The following is a 14940-nucleotide window of genomic DNA, read 5'->3' as shown; positions in this document are numbered from 1 at the left end:
ATTCAAACTCTCTTCCTTCACATCTATTTGCAAACTTCTCCAACATAATTAGAATGCCTAGGACCCACTGTGCCTCTGCCCATCTGGAATAGGTCCTTTCATGGCCGTGTGCAGGGAGCCACCGGATGGGAGCGGAGGGCTCCAGAAGCCCGTGTCTGAGGTGTACCTTGGTTTTGCTGGTCGGGGCTGCTCTGAGTCTGCTCTTCACTCTGTCTTGAGCAGTGTCACTGCAGCTCTGACTCCTCTCCACCTTGGAATTTAGGTTCCTAAATAAATAAGTAAACACAAGTCCAAGAGTCAAAAGTAGCCCATATGCCAACTAAGGAAAAAGAATGACAATCTCTTCTGTGCTTTCAAAGCCACCTGCCAAGAAAGATGATTCCCCTGGGCAGCTACAATAGGAAATGAATTAGTTTATTAACAAAACTCATTCTAAGAACAAATCCTGTCAAAAGAGGAAAAGCCCTCCAGAGAGGACATTTGGTTTAAGCCTTTGTTTCCAAACTAGACCCTGCTTAAATGATAAAAGGCCAATAGCTGTTTCGCTCATGCTTAGAGACATGTAGGGATAATTCACCTTCTTTAATAGATTGGATCCCATGTTAAAATCACCTTTACAAACAACACATTTTTTCCTTTTATTAGGCCCAAATGTCTCCTCAAGCAATCTAAGTCAGCCATGAAACAAAAGGACTTCCGAAATACATAGCAGTGCACTCAATTTTTACATAGGGAGTCAAAATTAAATGCAGTCTCTTCCTTAACTCATTACATTTGAGCTTCCAAAGGCCTAAATCCTGGTAATTTAAGAGATTTCAAGAACACATGTTTTTTTTTTGTTTATGCATGCAACATTATAACTTTATAACCCAATCCAAACCCACAGTACCCATATGATAACATTAATCTTACTGTGTAAGAATTATATGCAGATGACTGTTACCTACCCCATTGACAACGGGGTCTGTAGGAATTTTTTTTTTGAATTTGTGATTATCTTATTATTCACCTTTGTTTCCTACTCTCCAATTTGTGCCTAACACACGTCCAGTGAGAATGATGCTTTTACCAATGTGTACAGCTGTTACTTTACCTGTGCTGCCACTCTATTCAACAAGCATTTATCATACACTGCCCATATGCCGGTTACTGAGGAGCCCCATCTGGGCACTGGGCATGCGGAGAAAAATGAGATGTAGCTTAGGGTCGTCAAGGAATCAGAGTGCAGTGGGGCAGACAAATAAATAATTCAATATAATACCGTGAAATGGTACAATAACAAAGTACGTCTAGGAGACAGAATGGCATAAAAGAGGGAGTTATGAATTACCTGGGATGGAGTGAGAGCAGGGTTGGAAAAGCCTCCCTGTGGCATGTGCACTTTGAAGGGTAAGTAAGAACTTGCCAGAAGTCAGGGTGGATGCGGGTGATCCCAAGCAGAAATTATTTCCTTGAATGATTCTATTTAGCTTTAGAATGAAATACATCATCATAGCTACTCTTTTGTAGCAAAAGATCTACTTTTTTTGAAGTTTCACTATGCCAGGATTAGCTCAGAAAACTTACAAAGGAGGAAACAAGGTGCGTTTCGGGGTGTCTCTCCTCCCCCCACGTCTCTGGCAAGGGCCTGTCCTACCTGCTCACGTGGCTTCTCAGCCAGCATTTCTGCACTATTTCTCCCGTTCAAAACCCTCTCATCCCCTCTATGTCTCCTGGCCACATCACTTTGCGATAGGGTTGCAGCCGGCTGATCTAATCTATGCCACAGTATCAACAGGAGAATATGGTGGCCAACCTGCATCGTATGTCTGAACTTTACCAAGAAAATTCAACACTGAACCTAAGCAAATAATGTGAGCATTGTACTATCTAGTGGGAAATGTATTTTGGAATAGTTCAGAAACTTCAACATCACTCTATAAAGGCAGCTGCTTAAAAATCAGCTTGGTTTGTATTTTACCTAGAATAGTACTGAAATTCATTTGCATTCCCAGAACTCACACAAACTGTCAGTGGTGTAAACCACCCAGAAGCAAACTGGATAACAGATTAAAATGCTGGCGTGAACAACATATACTTTGGGTCAGGAGGAATCAACATAGGGCTGAAAGAGAAAGCATTTCTATTTCAAATGTATGACTTGTTTGGCATCATTCCTTGGAGAAACAGTAGACACTTAGAGAAAAAGACTTTCTGATCAACATAAGAAAGAACTTTATAACTTTCATTAGAGAGAGCAGTTCACAGATAGCTGCCTTGGGAGATACTGAACTCCATCATGTCATTAGAGGTGTTCGAACTGAGGCTGGACCTATACTTTAAGGTCCAAATATTCCATAATTAAGAATGAGCTTAATTTAATTTTTAAAAACAGGCTACATATCCATATTGGCAGCAGGAGCAGAGTCAAGTTTAAAGATGCTGGCTACATGCCCAAATTATCGGATGTACAAATAGCAGTTACCTATTGCTGGGGAGAACCTCTTCTCCTCTCATGCCCCCTAAACTCCATTTTGGAGAAATGCAAGGAGAAAGGAAAGGCCCAGAGAGGAAACCTGTACTTGCAGACTCGAGCACACAACAAGGACACCCAAAGTAGTTTCTGACCATTTAAAATCTTTCTGGCAAACCTCGGTATGGCTGACACTGTCACTGTCTCTTCCATTCGCTTGGTCAGCCGACTCTACTGAACACCAACTCCGTGCAAAGCATGAGAGACAGACTGATGAAAGATAATCTTTTTTTTTTTTTTTTAAGATTTTATTTATTTGACAGAGACACAGCGAGAGAGGGAACACAAGTAGGGGGAGTGGGAGAGGGAGAAGCAGGCTCCCTGGGAGCCTGATGCGGGCCTCGATCCCAGGACCCTGGGATCATGACCTGAGCAGAAGGCAGACACTTAACGACTGAGCCACCCAGACGCCCCTGATGAAAGATAATCTTGACCCACGGGAGCAGCCAGTCACTGAAGTCCACCATACATGTCACAGAAGTGCTCTAAGAGAGCAGTAATTGTACAGCTAAACTCTCCAAGCATTTCCTTCTAAGAGCTGTACAGTTGTAGCCCTTACATTTAGGTATCTGATCCAATTTGACTTCTCTGTTGTATTTGGTGTGAGGTTGGGGTCCAACTTCATTCTTTATTTAGCATGTGGATAACCAGTTGTGGTCCCAGCACCCGATGTGAAGAGACTATTCTTTCCCCGACTGAATAGTTTCTTGGTACCCTTATTGAAAATCAACTGACATATGGGTTTATTTCTAGACTCCCAATTCTGTTCCACTGATTGATATATCCACCCCTATTTCAGTATCACACTCTTGATTGCTTTGCCATAAATTTTGACATCAGGAAGTGTGAGTCCTCTACTCTTGATCTTTTTCAAGATTGTTTTGGCTGTTTGAGATCCTCTGCAATTCCATATGTGAATTTTAGTATCAGCTTGCTCATTTCTGCAAAAAAGGAGACTGTAATTTTAATAGGTATTGCAGTGAATCTGTAAAACAAGTTGGGGAATATTGCCATCTCAACAATGTTAAGTCTTCTAATCCATGAACACAGAGGGTCTTTCCCTTCATTTAAGTCTTCTTCAACTATTTCAACAATGTTTTGCAGTTTTCAGTGTATAAGTCTTACACCTCCTTGGTTAAATTTATTCGTAACTATTCCATTCTCTTTGATCCTATTGTAAATGGAACTGCTTTCCTAATTACATTTTCGGATTGCTCATTGCTAATAGTATAGAAATGCAACTGATTTTTATGTGGTGATTTGTGTCCTGCAGCTTTGCTAAATTTATTAGCTTTAGTTTTTTCAAAATTCTATTATTTTTAGGATTTCCTATGAATAATATCATGTCATCTGTGAACTGAGATAGTTTTACTTCTTCCTTTGCAATCTGGATGCTTTTTCTTTTTTTCCAGCTTTATGAGATATAATTGACACATAATATTGTATACACATAAAGTGTACAATATGTTGTTCTGATATACTCATGTATTTTGAGATGATTACCATAGTAGGGTTAACACCTCCATCACCTCACATAATTACCATTTCTTTTTTGTGGTGAGATCATTTAACTTCCAAGTATACTTGAAAGCAGCTTTCAAGTATATAATACAGTATTGTTAACTGTAATTACCATGCTGCACATAAGATGCCCAGAACTTACAACTGGAAGTTTGAATCCTTTGACCAACATCTCCCCATTTCCTCCACCCTCTGGCAACCATGTTTCTCCTTTCTGTTTTTATTATTTGAATTTTTTAAGATTCCACATGTAAGTGATATCATACAGTGTGCATCTTCTCTCTTATCTCACTTAGCATAATGTCCTCAAGGTCCATCCATGTTGCTACAAATGGCAGAATTTCCTTCTTTCTCATAGCTGAATAATATTCCACTGTGTGCGTGTGTGCGTGTGTGTGTGTGTGTGTAGATACCACATTTTCCTTATCTATCCATCCACAGAAGGACACTTTGAGTGTTTCCATAGCTTAGCTATTGTGAATAATGTTGCAATTAACATGGGAGTGCATATAGCTCTTGGAGATCCTCATTTCATTCCTTTGGATATATACCCAGTAGTGGGATTGCTGGATCATATGGTAGCTCTATTTTCATTTTTTGAGGAAACTCCATACTGTTTTCCATCCTGACTGTACCAGTTTGCATTCCCACCAGCAGTACACATGGGTTCCCTTTTCTCCACATCCTCACCAACACTTATCTCTTATTCTCTTGAGGATAATAGCCATTCTAACAGGTGTGAGGTAATACCTCACTGTGATTTTGATTTGCATTTCCCTGATGATTAGTGATATTGAGCATCTCTTCATGTACCTGTTGGCCATTTATCTTTTTTTTTTTTAACATTTTATTTGAGAGAGAATGTGAGAGCCCAAGCAGGAGGAGTAGCAAAGGGAGAGGGAGAATCAGGCTCCCTTCTGAGCAGGGAGCCGTATGTGGGGCTCGATCCCAGGACCCTAGGATCATGACCTGAGCTGAAGGCAGATGTTCAACCGACTGAGCCACCCAGGCGCCCCCTGTTGGCCATGTATATGTCTTCTTTGGAAAAATGTCGGTTTAGTTCCTCTATTGATTTTTCAAATGGGTTGTTTAGGGGATTTTTGTTATTGTTGTTTGGGTTTTCGTGTGTGTGTGTGTGTGTATGCTATTGAATTGTGTGAGTTCCTTAAATATTTTGGATATTAACCCCTTATCTGACAGATGACTGACAAATATTCTCTCCCATCCCTCAGGCTGCCTTTTCATTTTGTTGATTTTTGCTGTAAAAATGACTTTTAGTTTGAAGTAGCCCCACTTATTTCCTTTTTTGCTTTTGTTGCTTGTGCTTTTAGTGTCATATCCAAAAAATCATTGCCAAGACCAATGTCAAGGAGCTCTTCACCTATGTTTTCTTCTAGGAGTTTTACACTTTCAGGTCTCATGTTTAAGTATTTAATCTATTACAAGTTAGTTTTTGTGAGTGGTGTAAAATAGGGGTCCAATATCATTCTTCTGCATGTAATTATGCAGGTTTCCCCATACCATTTATTGAAGAGACTGTGCTTTCTCCATTGAATATTTTTGGCTCCCCTGTCTAATATTAGCTGACCATACATGCACTGGTTTATTTCAGGGCTCTCAATTCTATTTCTTTGGTCGATTTTTATGCCATACCATACTGTTTTGATTAATATAGCTTTGTAATATAGTCTCAAGTCAGGAAGTGTGATGCCCTCAACTTTGTTTCTTCTCAAGAACAAAGGCTATTTGGGGTCTTTCATGGTTCCATACAAATTTTAGGGTTGTTTTTGCTATTTCTATGCAAAAGGTCATTGGAATATTCATAGGGATTGCATTGATATAGACGGTTTTGAGTAGTATGGATTTTTTATTATTAATTCCTCTGCTCCATAAACACAGGCTAGCTCTCCATTTATTTGTGTCTGCAATTTCTTCCATCAACATCTTACAGTTTTCAATATACAGATCTTTCACCTTCTTGGCTAAATTTATTCCCACGTATTTTATTTTTTGGATGCTATGGTGAATAGGGCTGTTTTATTTCTTTTTCTTAAGATTTATTTGAGAGAGAGAGAGTTGGGGGAGGGGCAGAGGGAGAGGGGGAGAGAGATTCTCAAGCAGACTCCCCGCTGAGCGTGAAACCCAAGGCGGAGCTTGATCTCACAACCCTGAGATCATGACCTGAGCCAAAATCAAGAGTCAGATGCCTAACTGACTAGCCACCCAGGTGTCCTGGGGCTGTTTTCTTTCTTTTTCAGATATTCCATTGTTAGTGTGTAGAAACATAAGTGACTTCTGTATACTAATTTTGTATCCAGCAACATTACTGAATTCATTGATTAGCTCTAACAGTTTTTCAGTGATCTTTAGGATTTTCTATATATAAGATCATATCATCTGCAAACAAAGACAACTGTACTTCTTGCCTTCTAATTTGGTGAGAATTTCTCTGAGTTTGTTTGGTGACCTATGGGCTTCCTAAGCATAGATATCCAAACCTCTCCCCCAAATTTGAGCAGTTCTTACTTCTTTAAATAACTTTTCTACTCCCTTCTCCCTCTCCTACTCTTCTCCTTCTAGAACTCTAATAATTCACAAATTGTTTCTTTTGATGGTAACCCACAGATCATATTGGCTTTCTTCACTGTTTCTCATTCTCCTTTCTTCTGCTTGATCCATTCTGCTATTTCTTTTTTAAAGATTTTTTATTTATTTATTTGACAGAGAGAGACACAGCGAGAGAGGGAACACAAGCAGGGGGAGTGGGAGAGGGAGAAGCAGGCTTCCCAGCCGAGCAGGGAGCCCGATGCGGGGCTCGATCCCAGGACCCTGGGATCATGACCTGAGCCGAAGACAGACACTTAACGACTGAGCCACCCAGGTGCCCCCCATTCTGCTACTGATGACCTCCATTGCGTTTTTCTTTTTATTCACTGTATTCTTCAGCTCAAGAATTTTCATCTGGTTCTTCCTTAAGATTTCTCTTTGTTACACTTATATTTCTTTTTTTACTATACTGTTGTCCTGATTTAGTTGAATTGTCTTTCTGTGTTTCCTTGCAGCTCACTGAGCTTCCCGAAAACAGCTATTTTGAACTCTTTATTGGGTATATCACAGATCTTCATGTCTTTAGGATCCATTACTGGAAAATTATTATGATCTTTTGATGGTGTCATATTTCCTTGATTTTTCATGTTCCTTGACATTTTGCATTGCTATCTTCACATCTGAAGTAGCAGTCACTTCCTCCAGTCTTCATTAATTGCCTTTGGGAGAGAAATATCTTCCATCAGCCTTGGTAGGGATTCTGAGGCTTGCTCCTTGCTTCTTGCTCCCTCTTGTGGCAGAATTCTTAAGCTTGTATGACTTCTCTTGATCTGCAACATACCAGGTCAAGTGCTGACAGCCTCCTTTTTGCTTTTCCAAGGGTGGCACTAAAGCTCAAGTTTGTGGTCTCTCCTTTGCCCACACAGTCTGACTGGCCTTCTACACATGCTCACTAGTCATCAATACTCGTTCTCACAGCCACTGGGAATATGTACAGGAAGTGGGCTACAGGGTGGAGGTGTGAATGAAGTGTGTGAAGTGCTGGGAGTGCCTGTGGGTCAGGTGGGAGGATCCACAGATGAAGATCTGGTTATTTACTTGAGATTTTTCTTCATTTTAAATGCAGGCCTTTAAAGCTATAAATTTCCCTCTAAGAACTACTTTTACTGCATTCCAACAGTTTTAGTATGATGGGTTTCATTTTCATTCCTCTCAAGGTATTTTCTAATTTCTCTTGTGATTTCTGTTTTGATCCATTGGTTTTTTTAAAATGTATTGTTTAATATCGACATATTTGTGAATTTTTCAATTTTCCTTCTGTTATTGACTTATAGCTTCATTCTACTGTGGTCAAAAAAAGATATTTTGTATTATCCCAATCTCTTAAAATTTATTGAGACTTATTTTATGGTATAACGTATGGACTATTCTGGAGAATGTTCCATGTGTACTATAATAAAGTGTGTGTTCTGCTGTTGTGGGCTAGGGTGCTTTCTATATGGCAAGTCTATTTGATGTACAGTATTGTGCAAGTCTTCTATATCCTTGTTTACCTTTCATCTGTACATTACATCCATTATTGAAAGTGGGTATTAAAGTCTCCAACTATTATCATTAAAATGTCTACTATTCCCTTCAATTCTGTCAGTTTTTGCTTCATATATTTTGTGCATCTATTATTAGGTGTATATGTGTTTACAATGATTATATCTTCTTCTTTTTTTAAGTAATCTCTACACCCAACGTGGGACTCAAACTCACGACCCAGAAATCAAGAGTCACATGCTCTACTGACTGAGTTAGCCAGGTGCCCCATATAATGGTTATATCTTATTAAGAGATTGACATTTTTATCATTATGCAATGCCTGTCTTGTCTCTTGTAATAATTTTGTCCTAAAGTCTACATTGTCTGCTATTAGTTTAGCTACTCCAGCCAGTTCTCTTTTGGTTACTGTGTGCATAGAATCTCTTTCGCTATCCTTTCATTTTCAACCTATTTTTGTCTTTGGATCTAAAGGGAGTCTCAGCATATAGTTGGATTTTTTTCTTTTTTTGAGAGACAGAGTGAGGGGGAGAGGCAGAGGGAGAGAATCTTAAGCAGGCTTCACGCTCAGTGCAGAGCCCGACACAGGGCTCAATCTCACAACCCTGATCATGACCTGAGCCCAAACCAAGAGTCAGACACTTAACAAACCGAGCCACCCACACGCCCCTATTTGGATATTTTTTTTTTAAATCCATTCTACCAATCTCTCTTTAATTTGGATAGTTTAAGTTATTTACATTTAATGTAATTACTGATAAGGAAGGACTTACTTCTGCCATTTCACCATCTGTTTTCTATATGTCCTATACCTTTTTTGTTCCTCAGTTCTCCATTAATGCCTTTTGTGTTAGACATTTCACAAATGTGTACCATTTTGAGTCTCTTCTTATTCCTTTACTAAATATGTTGTAGTTACTTCCTAGTGATTGCTATGGGGATTACAATTAACATCTTAATTTACAACAATCTATTTTAAAATTAGTATCAATTCCATTTCAATAGCATACAAAAGCTTTCTTCTATATAATTCTATTCTCTCCCTTTTACGTCATTATTGTTACATGAAAAGCCACAAAAATCATGATGGTAAAAACATCTTATAGCCATAAACATATTATTATTGTAGTATTTGGTCAAGAGAAGAGGCTTCAAAATACTGGCTGAGAATAGTCAAGACTAGAGAACTTGATAATATTTTTAGGGTTGGAAGAACTCAAACAACATCTTCACGCAAAAATAAAAGAAGTAACTACTCTCACTACTTTGTGCACATCTACTTCTGTACCCCCCAAACCCTTGTACTATAAGACATAGTGGATATGTTTAATAAATTTCTTATAAATGAACAAAAATAGGCACAGAAACACTTCTCTCCTCCTTATGAAAAAAAGAGAAAACTTCAACATTTATTAGGAATGTAATATCTGTCAGGCACTGAGCTGCTTTAAATATATTATATCTCATTTAATACATACAGAAACCCTATGAAATAAGCATCATCATTCTCATTTTACAAAGAACTGAGGGACGTGATCTTTCAAGGTCACACAGTTGTGAAGCCAAGATTTAAACCCGTACCTCTCTGATTCTAAGCCTGTGCTCTTTCTATCACAGCATACTGATCTTACATCATTCTACTCTACTCTGCCATAGAACAGACCCAGCACATCTAGGGAAGCTCTCTCTTCCAAACACATAATGAAGTCATAAACAAGAGAAAGCAGCATTGTCTGAAAGGCAACCGGCTTAAAATTTCCATTGCCAAGAGACCAGATGGTTTCTGGGATGTAGAGTTAGGCTAAAAATACCCACAACCACAATGAATCTGACTTAAAAACAAAGAAAAGGAGGGGCAACCAGTATAAACATGCAGCTGGAAAGCAAGAAGATTTAATGCTTATAAAACACTGCTTAAAGGGTTTTCAAATGGCAATACATGATACAAAACATTAGCTAGCTCATGCTCTCAACTGTTCAATCATCACTCTCACATATCCAAACCACATTAGTTTTTTAATTAAACTCTCAGGTCAGGTAGAGCCAAGTTCCATCAAGAAGCTAAAGGCTGGAGAGGAGCCTCCTTCTAGCCCCTAGCCTGCGTGTATGAGCCCTCCCAACCACCACCACATACACACATACTTGAATGAAGCCAGGAGCCTCCTTAGGGCCAATTGTAGTTGCCATGCACCCAGAAATAGGTGAGATTTTGTTATAATCCTTCCTTTATATATTTATGATCCGGGTTATCTGCCTTGTGTATTCTTTTTTTTTTTAAGTGTACAGTTTAATGGTTTTTAATTCACAGTTATAATCATTACCACAATCAATTTTAGAACATTTCCATCACTTCAGTCCCCTCAAATGGCAGGGTAACTGGACAGGTTCTTACTTACCTCTGTTAGAACAAGGCAGGGTATAAATTAAACAAACAGAAGGAAGGCAGTTTTCCTTTGCAAAGGTAGATCATTTCAAGACCAGGTTCCAAGTGCAGAGCCTTTGGTCACAAGGGGTTCTGACAATGGTTTGATGAGAAAGCACATAGGTTTGAAATAAAGAGAGACCTGAGTTCAGTTCCATCTCTGTCACTCTAATGAGGTGAGAAGCTCTTGGGTGAGTGACTTAACGTCTTTGAACTGCATTTTCCTTAGCTGCAAAATGGGAACAGTATTATAAAACTTGGAGGATTAATGTGAGAACTAAATGAAATGAGGAATGTAAAGTACTCAACATGACAGGAAGCACTAGAAAAAAGCTAGTTCCCCTGACGCAGAGCCCGACAACTCACCAACCCGCCCTCTGTCCTGGTATAGCAGAGAGATTACTGACACCTATAAATCCTGCCCCTCTCCTTAAGTTCCACATCACTTCTCCTTAAGCTGGCTTCCTTTTTCAACCAGATTCCACGACTTTTAACAAGATTTGTCCTCTTAATAACAAGGCCATCTGCTTGATTTGTTTCAATTCCTTTATCCCTCCCCAATACACACAGACACACGCGCGCGCACGCACGCGCGCAAAGGACATGCCCCAGGCCATCACCAAGTCTGTGGCTTCTTATAACTCACTACCTCATCTTTCTCTCACAGTCTCCTCTCCCTCATGGCTACTGTTGGACTACTTCCCACATACAACTTGCTAAGTCTAATCCTTAGATTTTTACAGAACTTTCCAACTACCCTCACCCCCTTTCTTTTCATGCCATGGCTTCATTCTCTCCACTCCTTAAAACTGTGCTTTAAGCCACTTCTAGATGCTTCACTTTTAGAGGTCGAAAAAATCCTAAGAAACCACCCAGTAAAAATCCCTGCCCAGCAGATCGCCATAATAAACCTGCATTTTACACAGATGAGACAGAAGGGGATCAACTGAGTTTACCGGAGCTCACACTACAACTTCCCCACCATCTCCCTAGACTAGCCTCCCCACCCCCACCTCTCTGGCTTTGCCTCCTTTCATCAATTCTAGAGCTAGTCCTCCAATATCATATCACTCCTGTGTCTGTTTGGTATCTGTTACCTGAAAGCATCTGTATTTTCATTTGTTCATTTTAAGGAAGAGGGACAAGTCTGCATATTTTAATTTACTCCAACACTGACTGGGCATGCATTTAATATTGCTGAGTCTGTCAGTCGCTGTCTCTCTCTCTCTCCTCCAACACACCTTATAGTAAACACCTTAGGTCTCTTTTGATGTGTCCCACTCTGAACCAGAGCCTCAGGCTAAAAGTATTTGGACAAAATAATGTAGTTCATTTCTACTTAAGACTTAATTACTACTCAGTGGGAAACATTTTTCTCTTATAGAATCTATAAAAAGTATCACCATAAGCTGTTGTTAATGCATTAGAAGGCTAAAAGCAACTTTATAATATATGAGCCTTATCACTGTGGTCACTAGACTCCCCATATCCCAAATTAATCCTATGGAATCTAGTCCATAAAACAGCCACCTGCCAGTCTGTTCCTCTATATAGCTCCCAGAGCCCGCCCTCCTATGCTGCAAGTTTGACAATGGATTCTTTTTTTTTTAGATTTTATTTATTTATCTGATAGAGAGAGACACAGCGAGAGCAGGAACACAAGCAGGGGGAGTGGGAGAGGGAGAAGCAGGCTTCCCACTGAGCAGGGAGCCCGATGCGGGGCTCGATCCCAGGACCCCGGGATCATGACCTGAGCCGAAGGCAGACGTTTAACGACTGAGCCACCCAGGGGCCCCTTGACAATGGATTCTGACAAAACTCCAGTTTAACCCACCCACAGGCACAAGACCTATCTTATTCAAACATTCCCCAAGTATTTATTGAGCCTCCACTATAGGCCAGGCGCCTCCCTAAGCACTGCAACTATCAAGGTGAAAGATGCTGTCCCTGCTGGCAAAGAATATAAAGTCCAGCGGGAAGACAGGCAGAGGCGGCAGAGGGGTCTATACGAAGGAGATGGGGGACAATGGGGTAAGAGTGGAAAGAGCCCCTAACTATTCTAACTCAGATCCCTACTATTCTAGCTATCTACGATTTGGCAAACCATCTTCTCTCTCCAGGCTTTAGTCTTCTCATCAATAAAACAAAAGAATTAGATAATATTTAAGATCCTTTTCAGCTCTAAGAGTCCACATTTTAAAAGAATATAACAAAAGAGTGGCAGTAATAGTCACTGAACTTATCATGTGCCAGTAATCTTGCTAGGCGCCATTTACGTAAGATATGATTTTGTATGGAATGGCAATACGGGCAATACTGCATTACTATTTTTTTGTTCTTCATTTTTTAAACTGGAAAGAGGACAGATGGTTGAATTATATCCCTTTTTATGATTATGCCCTATTTCCAAGAAAAATCCATAGTGACTTACTGCAAAAATACATAAAGACTCAGCCTTAACGGAGGATAGAGATCACATTAAGTAATAAGTATGGGAAAAGTAAACCAAGGTTTGTTGTTGTTGTTTTTTAAATTATAGGCCATGTTGGAAAGTCATGATGACTGAACTAAAAACCCTAATTGTAAACCTCCTGATAGCGAAAGCAAAGAGGAAAATGCAAGTGGACATGTAGCCTTTTGAAAAGACACTACCTCAACAGAGAAAGTTTTTCCAGGCTGAGCTTTTGGAAGAATTTGCAACCAGGTTTTTTGTTTGATTCTAGTGAGGAAGAAGGGAATGAGGGGTGAAGGGAAATAAATGTGAACAAACAAACCAGTTTCTCAATATATCAAATAAAAGTTTAACTTTACAATGATATATCTTATGGTTCAAGTTCACTTTTTTCAATTAACATATACTTTGTGATTAACTTAGGAATGATCTTGGATTAACTATTACTCTATCTGCCTACTCAAGAGGCGTTTCATTTTCAATAGGACTGTACAATTTTAGGAATAGTGCTTTAAAGCCCTCTTTGCTTTGAATTTTTCACACAAAGAGAGACTGGGTTGTTGGCAAGACTCATAGCCAGAGTCGATTAATGGATTCCTTCCAAAATAACCATCCTATCAGGCCTACTCACTCTTACCTCCATGCCTTTGGGCTTAAGAAAGAAACATTTATGAAGTAGATAAGTAAAACAAATGCAGATTGATTTGATTTAAATACAGTTGTAACAACTTCCAAAGCTTTTACATATGACCTCTCTTGAGGAAAAGAACTTACGAGAAAACCTATTCTTCTGTTGTTGCTTAACACATGGAAAAAAATGCATTTGAAATATCCAAAAACTATTAAAAATGCTAAGACTTTTTTTTTAATGTGGTAAAATATATATAACATAAAAGACATCATTTTAACCATTTGAAGTTTACAGTCACATTGTTGTGCAACCATCACCATACTAATTATTTTTTAATATATCCATAAGCTACATCCCATTGTGTTAGAGTAGGCAGTTAGTCAGGCTTTAACAGGTCAGCCAAGAGGGGGTGTGTGTGTCGGTGTGTGTGTGTGTGTGTGTGTGGACGCACGCATCATGGCTCACTACCACTATTAGAGACCCATCCTGGCTGCGCTCCAAAAACAAAGCCATAGAAGCCAGATCAAACCAGATGGACCCAAGACAAAGAAGGCCAGAGATCCTGACCAAGTAAAGAGAAAAGGTATGAAACACTGCTCCCAAGAAATTCCCTCCCCAAGGAATAAGTATTCCACCCCGTAGTGAACAACTGTCAATAAAAGACAGAAACCCAAACCCAGGATGCACTCTCCCTGAGCTTGCCTGCTCTCATATCTCAAGAGTGGACTCTCACTTTCATAAACTTTCCTACTTGCACACTCAACTGTTGTGTCCGGTCTATCCTTGAATGCTTTCTTGCAAGGAGACCAAGAGCCTTCAGCAACATCTTTGGGATGGGCTGGGTCAAGGCCTTAGGGCCCCGGAGTCTCCCCAATTCACCTGGCAACAATTTCAGCATTAACAAGTCCATATTGGGGGCACCTGGATGGCTCAGATGGTTGAGCATCTGCCTTCGGCTCAGGTCATGATCTCCAGGTCCTGGGATTGAGCCCCGCGTCGGGCTCCCTGTTCAGCAGGGAGTCTGCTTCTCCCTCTCCCTCTGCCTCTCCCTCTGCTTGTGCTCCCTATCTCTCTCTCTCTCAAATAAAGAAACAAATCTTTAAAACAACAACAAAACAAAAACAAGCCCATATTGTTTTTCTAAGTATTCTCTAGAACTGAAATTTAAATATTTTCTTATCTAAGGAAAAAACCTGTTGACTACATAAGAGAGGCAATTCACCGTATTACCATAATCGATTTTCCGACCTAAGGTTTCCATGACATCAGCAAACTATGTCCTAAAAAGATATGCCTACCAACCAAATCCA

General features: G+C 39.7%; 1 protein-coding gene across 1 annotated transcript in view; it reads right to left on the bottom strand.

The window, feature by feature from the left end:
- RNF169 (ring finger protein 169) overlaps positions 1–14940 on the bottom strand; it is an 82006-nt gene that overhangs the window by 6686 nt on the left and 60380 nt on the right. The window contains exon 5 of the mRNA XM_028115877.2: positions 167–266. Coding sequence (XP_027971678.1) covers positions 167–266 — 100 coding nt within the window. The remainder of the gene's footprint in view (positions 1–166; positions 267–14940) is intronic.

Source organism: Eumetopias jubatus, unplaced genomic scaffold, assembly GCF_037043125.1.
Source record: "Eumetopias jubatus isolate StellerSeaLion01/CBP00866 unplaced genomic scaffold, mEumJub1_p1.0 scaffold_13, whole genome shotgun sequence".
Taxonomy (NCBI): Eukaryota; Metazoa; Chordata; class Mammalia; order Carnivora; family Otariidae; genus Eumetopias; species Eumetopias jubatus.
Note: the sequence above shows the minus strand (reverse complement) of the source record. Positions and strands in the feature narration are given on the sequence as shown.